This window comes from Ischnura elegans, chromosome 8 (assembly GCF_921293095.1).
Source record: "Ischnura elegans chromosome 8, ioIscEleg1.1, whole genome shotgun sequence".
NCBI classification, from domain to species: domain Eukaryota; kingdom Metazoa; phylum Arthropoda; class Insecta; order Odonata; family Coenagrionidae; genus Ischnura; species Ischnura elegans.
The window spans coordinates 3,730,495-3,746,086 of NC_060253.1; the positions used below are offsets into that span (position 1 = coordinate 3,730,495).

At 38.4% G+C, this 15,592-nt stretch overlaps 2 protein-coding genes and 1 long non-coding RNA gene across 4 annotated transcripts; all 3 read left to right on the plus strand.

Moving 5' to 3' along the window:
- The first annotated feature begins 3,102 nt into the window (after positions 1-3,102).
- LOC124163713 lies at positions 3,103-5,450 on the plus strand. The gene is made up of 3 exons (XM_046540782.1): positions 3,103-3,435; positions 3,668-5,091; positions 5,215-5,450. Exons 2-3 carry the CDS (start codon positions 4,758-4,760, stop codon positions 5,448-5,450), a joined length of 570 nt encoding a protein of 189 aa, XP_046396738.1. The 5' UTR covers positions 3,103-3,435; positions 3,668-4,757.
- Positions 5,451-6,658: 1,208 nt separating this feature from the next.
- On the plus strand, positions 6,659-11,664 carry LOC124164240. 2 transcript variants are annotated; one of them, XM_046541480.1, is made up of 8 exons: positions 6,659-6,811; positions 6,916-7,122; positions 7,222-8,892; positions 8,983-9,195; positions 9,273-9,447; positions 9,525-9,699; positions 9,777-10,070; positions 10,161-10,401. In XM_046541480.1, the coding sequence occupies exons 1-3, from the start codon at positions 6,689-6,691 to the stop codon at positions 7,972-7,974; spliced, it is 1,083 nt and encodes a 360-aa protein (XP_046397436.1). In that variant the 5' UTR covers positions 6,659-6,688; the 3' UTR covers positions 7,975-8,892; positions 8,983-9,195; positions 9,273-9,447; positions 9,525-9,699; positions 9,777-10,070; positions 10,161-10,401. The 2 variants fall into 2 exon arrangements, 1 of the variants encoding a protein (XP_046397436.1); XR_006865989.1 differs by lacking the exons at positions 6,659-6,811; positions 6,916-7,122; positions 7,222-8,892 and adding an exon at positions 10,502-11,664 and having other exon boundaries at positions 8,910-9,195; positions 10,161-10,414.
- A 2,850-nt stretch (positions 11,665-14,514) lies between these two features.
- Positions 14,515-15,350, plus strand: LOC124164241. Its single transcript, XR_006865990.1, has 2 exons — positions 14,515-14,598; positions 15,083-15,350. It is a non-coding gene; the product is annotated as an uncharacterized LOC124164241 (long non-coding RNA).
- The last annotated feature ends 242 nt before the right edge of the window (positions 15,351-15,592 follow it).

Here is a 15,592-nt window from a genome sequence, read left to right on the forward strand (position 1 = left end):
AATAAGAACGCTCATAATGCAAGCTTTAATTTAAAGAATGCTGGGAAATCTTTGGGAAACACAGATGATGGCGAGGTTTTACACATTACAGAAACTATCTGGACCATCGGTCATGAAGGATTTATATTTATATAAGTTTAATTTTTCCTCTAAATTACTAATATTATTGCAAAATTCAAGTTGCATCCAGAAATAAAGAATTCCTTACAATTTGTTGGCAGGTTAGGCTACAAGAGTCAGTACCCCTAACACGCCTGAGGACTTTGAGTTTCCAAGTTGGAATGCCTGCTTGATTGCCAAATAACTGTTTCCACTGATTATTTGTGATAAAATATGTATTCGGCGTATTAAATCTAAGTACTGAAGCCAACAAGCATTTTTTATTCCTATCTGAAATTTCAAAATAAAGGTAACTTACAGATGTGTTTGACAAATACTGTAAGTACGCGAATGCAATCCTTGATCAGCAGTTTATTGGGGTATAGTACAGTGGCTATAGTGAAAAATGCCTTCAATTCAGGAGATTAAGGAAGATTCATTTGACAGTGGTACTTAAATTTAAGAAAAAACTGATGGAGTCCCTGCGTGGAAATTTTTTCGCTTAATTCTCACTAAAAAAACTTTGAAAGTATTTCTCCTTAAACTTGTTTCATTTTCGCAGAAATGCATTACAGAAGGAAAGGATTTTCAATGCATTCAAAATGCACCATTAAAATGGTTACGCTAAAACTCTTAACCTCTACGCAGCACACTGCATTCGATGATGAAATTCGATTCACGCTTCTGCGACCTTGGGGTGGAAGATTTAGCCGAATGTTGTGTTTCCTTCGCGTATTTCAATTTCTTCTCCGCTCATTTGTTTATCATTTATAAATCGTTTTATTTTAAACGACCTAAATTTATATAATAATTAATTAATTTTGGAGTATGAAAAATCTAAATGTCGAAATTCTCGTATCTTCTATTTTTATTCATGAAAAATTGAAATCTTTCTACTTTTTTATTTTGTTACTGTGAATAACAATATAAAACCGTTCATACCTTCATGCATTTATTTATTTTGACTATCGTTCATAGCCCTCATTAAGATATCGAAACGTAGGCAAACGTTTATGCATTCCATTCGCACACTCCAAGATGTTATTAATAATTATATAGTTTATGAAAATAAAAGATTCATCCGTAACGAATCTATTTTGAAATAAATATTTATTTGTATATTATTTACCAGCAGAAATATAATACAGTAGTGTCACACGAGTGAAACACAAAACTAAAATCCCCGGTTAGAGCCCTGGAGATGGATAGCAAACTGTTGTGCCACCGATTGAAGTTGGCACGCAGTGTGCAAGTGGTAAGGGCGGCTGGACTGCACGAAACAAAAAGAAGGCTTTTCCTCAAAAGGCAATGGTTTTCTGTGATTTCCCAGTTCCGGAATTACTTGAGATGGAACAGTGATGCCCCCGGCAAGTTCATCAAATCGCATGACTTGAATGTGAGTGCATGTTCGATCTGTATGCTAGTTCGAATGATTCGCATTCTAAAAGTGCATCTTTTGGGCCACATTCCTCCTATTACAATGAAATTCGCGAGGGGAGCGTGGGGCGAACGATCTGGAGTGCGGCCCGCGGGAGGCGGAGCGCCGCCGAGGTGTTGAGGGTGCATCCGGTGGAATGGCGCGGCCGTTTTGCCGCGAAAGTGGGCGCGGACATATTCACTTATTTAAATAAACTTGTAAAAGAAATAATTATGAACGGAGGAATTTTTAACCCTCTTTTTTCAAATAGCATCACTTGTTTTAGTTTTAAGGTTTTCGCAGCGATTAGATGCACTATTATAATTCATTTTCGGGAATACGTCTGCGTGCTTAATATTTAACTCAACGTTTCGTTCCACTTACTGGGAACGTCGTCAGGAGAATGAAAATATAAACACCTATCATACCGTTGGAAAAACTGGTCCATTGTTGTCAAGGTATTTAAAAAAGTAAATAAAAATAAAATAAAAGCCAACTTCTTTAAAACATCTAATATAAAAAAGGAAGATGAAAGGTGGAATATTGTAATTAAATTTTCGAAATGTATCTCTTCCACACATGGCTTAAATTATATCCATCATCCCTGTTATAATTCATTGGTCGTTTAGAAATTTCTATCGCCTCTCTAATAAGCCGTGGATAATATGCAGATTTTCTTGCAATGGCTTTGGCCTCATCCAGGAGGATCTTGTGTCCTGGCCCCGACATAAAATGATCGGCGACAGCTGAAGTTTCCCATTGCCTTGCCTTCAGCGCCCTTTCATGCTCTTTCAGCCTTGTCACTATCTTCCGTTTGGTCTGTCCGATGTAACTAGACCCACATGAACACGGAATCTCATATATGCCTTCCATTTGTAATGGGGGAACAGCATCAATGACGGATGGAAGTAGGTCTCTGATCTTCCTCAACGTGCCAAACCTGGTTTCAACGTTGGCTTTTCCAAGGATGCGAACAATCCGGTCCGTTGTTCCTGATATGTAAGGCAGAACTGCAAAAGCACTTGGTTTTGTTTTCTCCATCGGGGCCTTGACTTCCCTTAAAGCTCTACTAATGAATGCATTCCATTCGTCTACTCACTTCCAACTCTACAGCAAACGCAAAACCGTCATCAGCCGTCGTGAGACATCTTAACATGACCACTCACTCACGCACACCACAATCGCGACTTAGGTGCTTTGCCTCCTCGCATCTCAGGCGAATGCCACGACATCAAAGAACAATATCCTTGCCATGAACTCGCAATCTATATCTGCATGATCAAAAGTTACTGAAACTTCACATTTTCATTTCCACATTACTTTGAATTGTAGTCCATCGCTGTTTGGCCAAATATCCGAATTGATTGCATGTGCTAAGAGCAGCCCCCTAGAACTCCCTATCCCAGCCCATTGGAATCCATGTTCCTTTTTTGAAGCCAGTTCATGCGTTCTCCGCTTTGGTTTGGGGGTAGCGCCACCAGTAGAAGAGCCCAACTTGAAGAGCCCTGAGTATATGATTCAGCGTGAATTGCGATCGAGAGCACATGTTCAGAAAACTTCAATTTGAAGATTGAGCGAGCTACGGAGGCTATTTACAACAGAAATATAGTTCGTTTGTAGTAGTGAACGTAGAAATCGTTTTTTTATTATTTAAATTCCGATTGTTTATCTCTTTCGGAGAGATGCCGTGGTCGTGTGTTGTGCCGAATTGTTCCACCGGCTATGGCAGTTCCAAGACGGAATACTCGTTATTCAAAGTCCCGACGAAGCCAGAGATACGGAATTTATGGCAAAAAGCCATTCCTCGACAGGATTTTACCCTGAAGGACAGCCACCGGGTATGTGAGAGGCATTTTCGGGAGGAAGAAGTTGTCCGGAAAATAGTCCACAAAGATGGAAATGGAAAGATACTGGCCGAGGTAAGCTATATTTTTGTTATCCTACGCAAGAATGCAAAGATGGGTTTTGATTTATTACATATCGGATGTAATATTTTATGTAATTTTTATAATTGAGAGGAGATTGAAAGTAATCACGTGGGAGTAAGAGTGAATAGTTCGTTTTTGAGGTCGAGTTAAATCTGTAAGAGATATGGTATGGAGACCTGTGATAGATGTAGAATTCATTACATTTTCGCTTTTTTAATTTTAGGTTAAAATACAGAAACCGAGGCTTTGTGAAGGCGCAGTACCTTCCCAGTTTCCTGGCTGCCCCAAATATTTAAGCGGAAATCCGTCGGCGAAGAGGAAAGCTCCGAACAGGGGACTTCCAACCCCTCGCCTGTGCAAAAAAAAAACTTTTTCAGGGTGCTGATGTTGACGTTGGAAAGGAAAACGTGGAACAGACGGAACACGATGGTGGGCAAGCTCATCCGGATGAGACAATCACGGCGACGGGAGGTGATTTTTTTATAAAAGTGAAGAGTGGGGCTTACGAGGCAAATATTCCCCATAGTTGGAAAGTATTTTACTCAGAGTCGTTTGTTTTGTTCTACGACCTGAGGTGTCGAGTAGATGGTGGTGTTATAAACCCTTATGTGTTCCGGCAAATTGTTATTAAGGAGGATGGCATTGTGAAGTGCTCTATTTTAGGGAAAGAGGTGAAGATGAATGATGATGACTTGATTATAAACAGTGAAAGTGACCTACTCAAGGCCATTACTATGGTTAACAACTCACTGGTTTGTGGAGGCAGTGTGTTATCTGGAAGCTGCCCAATCGAAAGTGTGTCCATTTATATTGATGCTCTTGGGCGATTGAGGCACAAAAAGTGTTCCATCGTTATTGCAAGTGGGAACCAGTGCAAGCATTGTTCTTGCGTTGTACGCTTAGTACAGCAAAGACGCCGTAGGCAGGTGAGGCACCCTAGTGGGTCTTTTAAAAAAGTTGACCTGCTGAGGAAGAGGTTGAAGGCAGTAAGCAGGAGTAGGTCACTTCTTGAAAGTAAGTGTGCTCTGTATAAAAATGAGTTGCAGGCCAAGGAGGACGAAATGCAGGCCTTGAGCATGAGAGAGCTGGAGGAAAAACTTCAGCACAGGGAAATCCCCCAGACTCAGCGAGATGTGGTGAAGGAGATATTGGCTGCAGCAAAGTGCAGAAGTAAAAACGGACGCCGATATTCTGAGGATTGGGTGCTGATGTGCTTTCTCCTGCACATAAAGTGTCCAAGTGGCTACACTTTCTTGCGTGAGCACCAAATACTTCCTCTGCCTTGTGCAAAAACGGTGAGGAAGTAACTCTCAATGGTAAACTCAAGCTGTGGTTTTGACCTGAACTTTTTTGAGCTTTTGCAGCTTAGGGTCAAAGAAATAGCACCAATGGAGAGGCATGGGATACTCTCTATTGATGAGATACACTTGAGGGAGAATGTTTCAGTATGCTCAAAGAGCCTAACTTACAAAGGCCTCATAGATTTTGGGGAGGATGGACCAAAGGCCATGGATTTTGATAGCAAAGCAAACCATGCGCTAGTTTTGATGTTTCAACCACTGTCTGGTAGTTTTCAGCAGGCAATAGCTACGTTTGCTGGAAGAGGACCCACCGAGGGTGCAGTTCTAGCAAAAATAGTTATTAAAGGTTAGTAGAAAATATACCCTGCATAACAAAGTATTACTTTTTGTAACTCTAACAACTACTATTACTAACAAGCAGAAGCATCATTTGCACATGATCAATAATGGTGAATTTATCTCTTTTTAGCTATTATCCTGCTGGAGAGGGTTGGACTTGTGGTGCATGGCATTGTTTCAGATTGTGCTGCCACAAACCGCAAGATGTGGTCTGAACTTGGTGTCAGTGGAGCAAGGAATGGCTTCAAAAATTATTTTGAACATCCAGCTCGGGAGGGCAGAAATGTTTATGTATTTGCTGACACACCGCACCTCATCAAAAATGTCAGGAACAGGCTCTACAACTCAAAGGAGTTGAAGGTATGAATTTGTTGCCATTCCTTTCTAAAATACTGGTCTACCATCCATATTTCGGAGCACCTTTAATCACCTATTTTAGTTGGGTGGTGAAAGTACCTTAGATTTTGATGTTTTTGATTGGCAATTTATTTTACCTAGCAAGACATACATGCTTTAATGCTTCATGTTCTTCAAAATAATCCATTATGGCTTGATGCTTGCATTCTGTACTTCAGTCTTTATTGCTTTAAGTCACATTAATTTTCTCACTTCCTTGTATTTCATATGTATAAAGTAATGTAATATTGAGTAAACTTCATTTGGCATGATTGCAAGAACTTGTTAAAGAAAGTTGCATGTGCTATGCTGTGTTGGAATGCATGCTACTGTATTGAGGTTGCTTATTTGCTGCTAATAATTTTAATTTCTGCTTTTTGAAGATACCTGGGTATAGTATACCTGCTAGGTGGATTCACTTAGAGAATCTGCTTGATGTAGACCAGCAGCTTACAGCAGGGAAACGTGTTTGTCCACGGGTTACCAAGGATCACATTTTCCTAACCAATTCAGCTAAGATGAGGGTTCGGCTTGCAGTGCAGGTGTATATTTCTGAATTCAATTCGTTTATGTTTATTTTAATGGAGAGGCTGGAAATTTTTAAATGAGTTGAAGAATATCCATGGAATCATATTCTCCGGTGTATTTAGGAGGAAAGCGACCCTACTCAAAACTTATCATCCTTTAACTGAACTTGAACTTTTTGAAGTTACTTTTTACCCAATATGTCACTACTTTTTCCTTTGTGCCCTATAGTGTCTATGTAACTTATTTACCAACTAGTCTGTTTTGATCACTATTAGCTGGTGTCCCATATTAAGGTTGTGGTATACTTTTTTGAATTGTTTTTATATATGTACCTCAGCGTCCATCAATGTGTAATGTTTCAGGCAATGAATGGCTAGTTTCCAGCTGTAAAATTCAACATTAATATTATTAGTTATTGACAAAAGGATATATATTGCTTGGTTTTGTCTTGTTTTAAATTAATTCCAATTCATTACTTAATTTTGTGTGGTAATTAAATAGTTTTTTTCCCAGCATGACTGTGCATTAGTAAATGCTACTTTCCCTGTTAATTTGAATTGCCATGATAATTATTAATTTTGGCATAACTGATTGTCTATCTTGAACAGCTTCATTTAATTTTTTTCCAGGTACTTAGTGCATCAGTAGCCGGTGCATTAAGATTCTATGGCAGGCATAACATGCAAGGGCTGAAAGATGCAGAAGCAACTGCAGCCTTCTGTTCATTTTTCAATGATCTCTTTGATTCATTAAATAGGAAGTCCGAAAGGGATGCTATACGCTCGGATTCCAATGACCTCAAGGTATGTTCATAGAATATAATGTTTATCCATGCGGTATTTTTCTGAAATGCTGTTATTGTAGATGTTTAGGGAGGTGTGGAGGTTTTTAATTTATTCATTTGCAGGTAATCGAGTCTTCATTGAAATGGTTGGATGGCTGGAATGACTTGCTGCTGGAGGGTAGAATCCAAAAAAATGAGTTTCTCACCTACCAAACATATGAAGGCTTGAGGTTAACATTGCAGTCCACTATAGATTTATGTTCGTACATGATATATGCCTGTGACTTTGATTATTTTTTGACTGGGAACATTAATCAAGACCCCCTTGAGGTATGTCCAACTATGAATGTTTACATTAGTGTGATGATACTAACTATTGCTTTGATATTTATCCACTCTCTTCTTACATGTATATTTTTTCACTTTCAGCGCTTCTTTGGCATCATTCGCCATGTTTCCGGATCAAATGACCACCCTGCTGTGCCCAACTTCCTCCAACTGTATAAGATCCTCTCCTGCTTCTCCCTAATTCGCCCACCAAAATATGGGAATTGCAGTGTGGAAGAGAGGACACCACCTCAGCAGCTGATAAAGCTGTCAACCATTAAAGAGATTTACGGAGACTCTTCTACAAAAAATTCAGCCCTTGACAAAATCAAGGAAAAATTAGACTCTTTGGTTGAGCTTGATAACTGGGAGTATGATGATGTCATAGGAAGTGACCACGATTACCATTGTGCACCAGTGGCAGACTGTTTCCTGTATTATATTACAGGGTTGCTGGGCAAACACATTATCAAGTGGACAAAATGTGATGTGTGCAAAGCTGCCATTACTAATCCGAATTTACTTACTAACAGTCCTGCTGCTGAATTAGCAAACCAGCGGGCTGAATCTGGTTTTGTCCATACTAATAGAAATTTGTTCTCCATTGTTTGTGCTCTGGAAAAGAGTTTTGAGGAGCACTGCAAGGAATTGGACTTATGTGAGAAGGTCACTACGCAACTATTGGAAGAGCATCATATGACATTCCCCTGTTCATCACATGGTGATGAAGTGATGTCATACATGATTCACTTGTTCCTAAAATTGAGGATGCAGCAGTTTGCCTATCGTTCCTGCAGAGATAAGCCTAGGGAAAACAGGGATAGGAAAAAAATTGCAAAATTTTTCACCACCTAGGGTACCGTGCCCACCATTTATCCATTAATCCTGTTATCAAGGCTCGTTAATGAGCCAACATTGTTTATTTTATTGTGTGACCATGTTCACTAGGCAGTAGTGATCATGTTCATTTTGTGACTATTATGTGCCTTCATCACCCTTTGTTGCCTCGCATTGGGTGATAGTGTTAATTGTGACTTTCCTCCAAGCCAATTACCGCTAGGCATTAGAGATTCCTTATGCAATCTCTCTGACATTCCTTATTGCTCCTGTTTATTTTATCATGTAGTGATCATGTTCATTTTGTGACTATTATGTGCCTTCATCACCCTTTGTTGCCTCGCATTGGGTGATAGTGTTAATTGTGACTTTCCTCCAAGCCAATTACCGCTAGGCATTAGAGATTCCTTATGCAATCTCTCTGACATTCCTTATTGCTCCTGTTTATTTTATCATGTAGTGATCATGTTCATTTGTGACTATTATGTGCCTTCATCACCCTTTGTTGCCTCGCATTGGGTGATAGTGTTAATTGTGACTTTCCTCCAAGCCAATTACCGCTAGGCATTAGAGATTCCTTATGCAATCTCTCTGACATTTCTTAGTGCTCCTGTTTATTTTATCATGTAGTGATCATGTTCATTTTGTGACTATTATGTGCCTTCATCACCCTTTGTTGCCTCGCTACCGCTAGGCATTAGAGATTCCTTATGTAATCTCTCTGACATTTCTTAGTGCTCCTGTTTATTTTATCATGTAGTGATCATGTTCATTTTGTGACTATTATGTGCCTTCATCACCCTTTGTTGCCTCGCATTGGGTGATAGTGTTAATTGTGACTTTCCTCCAAGCCAATTACCGCTAGGCATTAGAGATTCCTTATGCAATCTCTCTGACATTCCTTAGTGCTCATGATTTCATGAAATTCTTTATCCAGTAAGTATTTATAAACATTCGAGTATTAAGGCAGTTATTAATGATAGTGTATTTCACAATGCCACGATAACCATTGTTTATCTTTTTCAGATTTAAGCAGTACATCCCATAGATATAATACCAAACATGTACTCGTTTATATTCATCTTGCTTCTGCTACTCATCATGGACTCTCCCATTCATCTTTCTTCGCCATGCTTTGTCCGAAGACTTCTGAGTGGAACATCTGAGGTCACACTAATCTCCTTCGATATTGAATAGGTGGTTTCTTAGCTTCAGCCCATGACGCTGGTCCTTCATCCTGTAAGTACTCATATTAGTGGTTATCAATGAGTGTGTTTTTTTCAATTCCTGCATTACCATGTGTGTTTGTTTTTTAGGTCTCATCTATCGAATTCCGGACATATGCTACTCATCGTGGACTCTCCCATTCACCTTGCTTCGATAAGCTATGTTCAAAGACTTCTGAGTGGAACCTCTGAAGTCACACTAAGCTCCTTTGTCATTGAAAAGGTGGTCACTTAGCTTAAGCCCATAACGCAAGTCCTTCATCCCGTAAGTACTCATATTAGTGGTTATCAATGAGTGTGTTTTTTTCAATTCCTGCATTATCATGTGTGTTTGTTTTTTAGATCTCATCAATCGAAATCCGGACATATGCTACTCATCGTGGACTCTCCCATTCACCTTGCTTCGATAAGCTATGTTCAAAGACTTCTGAGTGGAACCTCTGAAGTCACACTAAGCTCCTTTGTCATTGAAAAAGTGGTCACTTAGCTTAAGCCCATAACGCAAGTCCTTCATCCCGTAAGTACTCATATTAGTGGTTATCAATGAGTGTGTTTTTTTCAATTCCTGCATTATCATGTGTGTTTGTTTTTTAGATCTCATCAATCGAAATCCGGACATATGCTACTCATCGTGGACTCTCCCATTCACCTTGCTTCGATAAGCTATGTCCAAAGACTTCTGAGTGAAACCTCTGAAGTCACACTAAGCTCCTTTGTCATTGAAAAGGTGGTTTCTTAGCTTCAGCCCATGACGAAGGTCCAGGACGCAGGTCATTTTACTGTGTGACTCTAATTTTCTACCAAGGCTGCCTTCCCCTTGGATGAAAGTGCTATTATCAATGAGCCAACATTGATCATTTTACGGTGTGCTCTAATATACTCCCAAAGGTATGTTATTGGTACCTATCGTTTTTCCTGAGATGCTTCATGTCCTACTTGTAATCTTCATTGATATTTACTCTTCTTCATACTTTGCAGGGCATGAATAAGGCAGATCAACATTCGATGCTATTTATGCTTGAGTAATGCTGAACAATTGAAAATAATCTTTTTCGATAGAATCCCATGTCATTTTGGAGTTGAAATTTTAGGGATGAATATTTCAAATCGACCCTATGGAAATATATTTCCGTTGTTCCATAATGTTAGTGGAGCTAAATTTTACCAAGTAGCCTTCATGGTGTTTTTTATAATATTGATGAATGCAATGAACTTCCAATTCCAAGTAAAAGGTATGTTATTGGTGTCAATTTTTCCTGAAATGCTTCATGTCCTACTTGTAATCTTCATTGATATTTACTCTTTTTCATACTTTGCAGGGAATGAGAAAGGCAGATCAACGTTCAATGCTAGTTTTTTGTTGTTTATGATGGAGTTATATGCTGTGCAATTGAAAGTCGTCTTTGTCATTAGAATCCATTGTGATTTAGTAATTGATTTTTAAAGGAAGAGTTTTTGAAATCATCCCCTTGGTGATATATTTACATTATTCCATCATCATGGTGGAGCAAATCATTCCATAGCATTAGGTCCATGATCTTGTTCAAGCAGTAGGTTAAATCTTTCAATTATCTTTCATATTCTACTGTAATATACATACATATGTCCCTTTCGATGATAGGGATGCTTTAGGTAAATGTTATATCATCCCATTAATGGAAATCAGGTATTACTTTTATCCTTGAATGACCTCATATTTTACTCATTCTTCAAAATATAGTTTAAATTTTTCAGTTTGGTGAAAAATTTTTGTGAATTTATGTTATATTCTACTGGTTAATTTAAATCTTATTTTCAGGTTTCCAATTGCTTGTGAATCTGTGGTATTGGATTCAATTTTGGAGTGTGTGTTGAGAGTTACCTATGGGTTGTTATTTCATTGTTATTCTCAGCATATCTTACAATTTAGATACAGGAAATGGTAATTGTGGTAATTATTTGTAGTACCTTGATTTGGGTCATATTCTATAATAGTAATATTGTTCCGAATTGGTGTATTTAAAAAAAAATGTTAATGTCGATGATAAATTTATTTTCCAGTGATACCTGTTGACTTTTACGCAGCTTTCCTTTTTTCCTTTGTTTTCAGGATGTCCTTGAAAGTTTGTTGGTCCTTTTGTTAATGCCATTTCTGAAAACCTTTCCCATTTACTCTCCTGTGATGAATCGTGAAGTGTTGCAGTTGCTCACTGGAAGAATTGTGAATTGCAATCGCCTTGCTCTGTTTGCAGATCAGTTTTGGGTTTTTTTCCTTAATAATGCATTGTGTGTGATTTTATTTGCTGTTGATATGGCAAAGTTGAATCTTGTACTTTTCAATTTCAAACAAATTTTGTAACGTGAATTTATGTTTTGAAATTGGGCTGTTAAATAAATGTTTATGCTTGATTCTGTTTTTCTTTGACAATCAAAATGTTTTGGATTTTTCGTATGGATTTCTGTCCAAGGATTTAGATTGTAAATATTTAATAATTTATTCGGAAAAGTGGTGATCAATTAACTTTTCGTTCGTAGTTGAGGTCAGCGCTAACTTGCATTAGAAGAGGTGGCATCGCTCCTTTTTCTAGGGCTTTGACAGTAGAAATGGAATCATTTAAAATGTCAAGGTAATTCCGCGTCGTGCCATTGAAAAAATTATTCTAATTCCGTGTTACATTCGAGTGAAATATGTTTGACTGAACACCTCATCGGCAATCATTGTCTTCCTGCCGGTCACAATGGCTGTAATCCAGCATGGATTAATTTATTGGGCTTGTACTATTTAATTTCATCGCAACTGTCGGGAAATGCCCAAAGTCGTTATTTTATGACTTAAGATCAGAAATTGGACGTCTCGTAAGACTGTTAAAGCGGATCCCGGTAACATGGTTAATGCGCAATTTGGTCACGCCCCCCTGGCTTCACTCGTAGTATTTTACTGGTTTCCAGAGCTATTGCCCCATTTCGACCTCACTTAAAGGTGGCACGTTTTCCTTAATTTATGTCGAGTCCTAATTCACCGCCGTGATGAAGCGAATATAGTAATTTCGTTCCCGGTTTCGTCACCCTTACAACTATCCCTTTTCTCCGCTTGGTTAAATAATTGCATTCCTTAAGATACACCTTAACTCAAGCATTTCATTTGGATGTTATTTGCACTACAAACAACGTATTATGTAGACGGTTTTCACCTTAAATTCAGTATCTATTGCCTGCAAAATCCAATGCTTCGCAATACAACGTAATGCTGCCGATGGGCTCTTCCACTAGTGGCGCCTCTACTGGCCACAGCTCTGAACTGGCTTCAAAATAGGAACATGCCTGAAGCCCTAGTTCCGGGGGGCTGGCTAAGAGGGATGATGAGTGAGCAGCAAAATGCCCGCATGGAAATTCCTCCCCAGCAGCCCGTGCACACATTTGCGGGGTGGTTTAAGTTGCGGTGGGGGAGGAAGTGGTTGAGGTCGTTGGGGTGGCCGAGGCCTCGTTGCCATTGACAGAGAGAGACGCAGGGAGAGAGAGAGGATGCGAGGTGGAGGGCGATGTTGACGCCTCGGAGGGAGCAAGGGAGCAGGATTCCTCCGAGGGCAGGAGAGAGAGAGATTAGCGCTAAACCATGGCCAACTTTAAACAGGCCGGAACATGGAATTTTGGCAACGCTGTTCCGGGGTCCTATCGTGTTTGTTTGAGATCATGGCGACTTATGCGTCAAGAGTATCCGTGTTACCAAACAAGCATTAAATCTCTTGTTAAAAAGGCAGAACTGGACTTCTTTTGTGGATATCATATTGGCTAAAGGTACGTACAATAGTTTTAAGATAATTTTTGGGAGCTGAAGGAGGAAAATCACGTTTATTACTTCAAAAGTGTTGCGGTCACATGCCGGCCGGCCATTAATGGTGGGGAATTGAGAGTGCAACAATACTGGTTTAATAGGGGGAACAAGAATTATTTTTCTTTACTTTGTTTTGCCTTACGGCAAGTAAAATAGTTTAAAGATATTCTCAGTGAATTGTGAGTGGATATTCAGCAGTATTTCATCCAAAGCATAGCGTCTGTTGGCGGCCGGCCACGAAGTAACCTAAAGAGTACACAAATGAAACGAGGCGTATTTGTCGGGATATAAATGCTGCGTTGTTTTTACTATATTATTATTCTCGGGTTAACAGTGATTGCTATATTTGGTGTGCCTTATGAATAACTATGTGTAGTTGTGTTTATAATAACGTCGTATATTATTGAACGACGAATGGCTTCTCGTTAACTCTGTTAATATATGTCTCCAGGTACTGATGTTATTCATATTTTCCAAACTTATCATGAATGCACTGCTTTTTTTCTGTGATCAGCGAAACTATCTTTATTAATGCAACTTTCCATTGTTTCCATTAAAGGGTCCCAAGCGTTGTTGTGTGCATATTGCAGAAGCAACTACCTATCCACCAAAAACAAGGGGTATGTGACTCTGTTCCAGTTCACCAAAGATGAACGCAGTAGACAGAAGTGGCTGAAGAATATCCCTCGGAAGGATTGGAATCTTTCTTCAAGCGCAATAGTTTGCGTCAAGCATTTTGCTGAGCGGGATATCCTACACCGAGTAACTTACATGAATAAGAACGGTGAAGTGAAAAGTTACGAGTTAGATCGCCTAAAGTTGTCCCCTGGTGCTACTCCCACAGTGTTTCAGGCCCTCTCGTCTTCTTAGAACTTCTTATTGTGATCAGTGAACCATGAAAATCTGTGAACATAAGTAGATAAGTTGTACTTCTAAGAAATGAAATCAGGAAATATTGTATGAATCAGTGGAACAGGAAAAGACTGCTGATGAAATGACAATATATATCTTTATTTCCGAAAGACATGCTAATTTGACATCTGGCCGCCTTCTAATACTGAAGGTACATTGGAAAATCAATTGCTACTAAGTGATATGGAATATATAAGTGGTATTTTGAACTAATTCATCTTTCCCTTCCAGGTAAAACTTATTGTTGTGATCAGTGAACTATGAAAACCTGTGAACATAAGTAGATAAGATCTTGGAAATGAGATCCACAAATATTTTATGAATCAGTGGAACATGAAAGAACATTGATGAAATGTCAATATTTGTTCTCGTATCGATAAGGGTACCTTAATTGATATTTATCTGCCGTACTATACTCTAGGTATGTTGAAAATGCAAGGGTACTGAGTGATATCATATATGCGTGGTATTTTTGAACTAATCCATCTTTCTATTGCAGGTAAAACTCCTTATTGTGATCAGTGAAGCATGAAAATCTGTGGAAATAATTAAAGATGAATTATTTCTTGGAGATGAAATGAATGAATATTGTATGAATTAGTTAGAACATGAAAGAACTACTGAGGAAATGACGATATAAGTTCTCGTATTGAAAAGACTTAGTAAATTGACGTCTAGCCGCCTTCCAATACAGTAGGTTTATTGGAAAATCCATGAGTGCTGAGTGAAATTATGTATATATGTGGTATTTAGAACAACATAATAATTTTCTCTGCAGCTAAAACTTCCTTTAGAGTGAACTTTGAAAATTTGGTCTTATAATCAATTATTAAGAACCTGGTGTGGCTACCATTATCGAGATTAATTCAAGAATTTCCTTTCGTTTGTAAAATTTGATTTGATTTTAATCAGTATTGAGTTATACGGTAGTATAATGTTATTTGTTGAGACATTTCTCCAATTCGGAAGTCATTATTATTTCATTATACTGGTCTTGGTGTTTAGAAATATTAGATTGGCGATATATTTATCTTCCTTATGGCTTCATATTTTTTACACATCTTTGTCTAATATATAGAATGTTAAGACTAGTTTTTTTTGTTATATCACATGAAGTTTTCTAATTAGCCCTTACATTTGTACTGATCATGTTTTTTTCATCAAATTTTTACATCAGATAATGTGGTGCCTGTGAAACTGATAGCTGTTGCTGGTGACGGTTCATCGGTGAACTTCAAATGGCACGATCTATGGAGGTTGTTTCCGGCTGAAATTGAAATTAAGAACCTGTGGCAGCTTTTATTTATTCCAATTTCTGGAGTAATAATGCTTTGATGGCCATGCCTTGTGAGGTTGTTTGATATGTTGTTTGACCTCTTCAATATGAAATGTTTACCGGAAAATGTATATATCTGATTTTTATTTTAAATAAATGTTGTTAAACGTTATACATTGTTTTCTCTCCTGAAATACCGTGGCGAAAGGTGCTATAAAGTAACGCATTACTTTTTAACATGTTAATTTATTAGGTTATTCAGGGAGGTGAAATGATGTTTATTTTAAAGCCGCTCTTTATTTCTAAGTCAATAAATTTTATAGGGTGCTATTCTATATAAACAACCAATGGGTTAAGCGGTAGTTCCTTCTTGGTCTGAATTTCTGGGTCGTCGATCGCGGTACTTATATA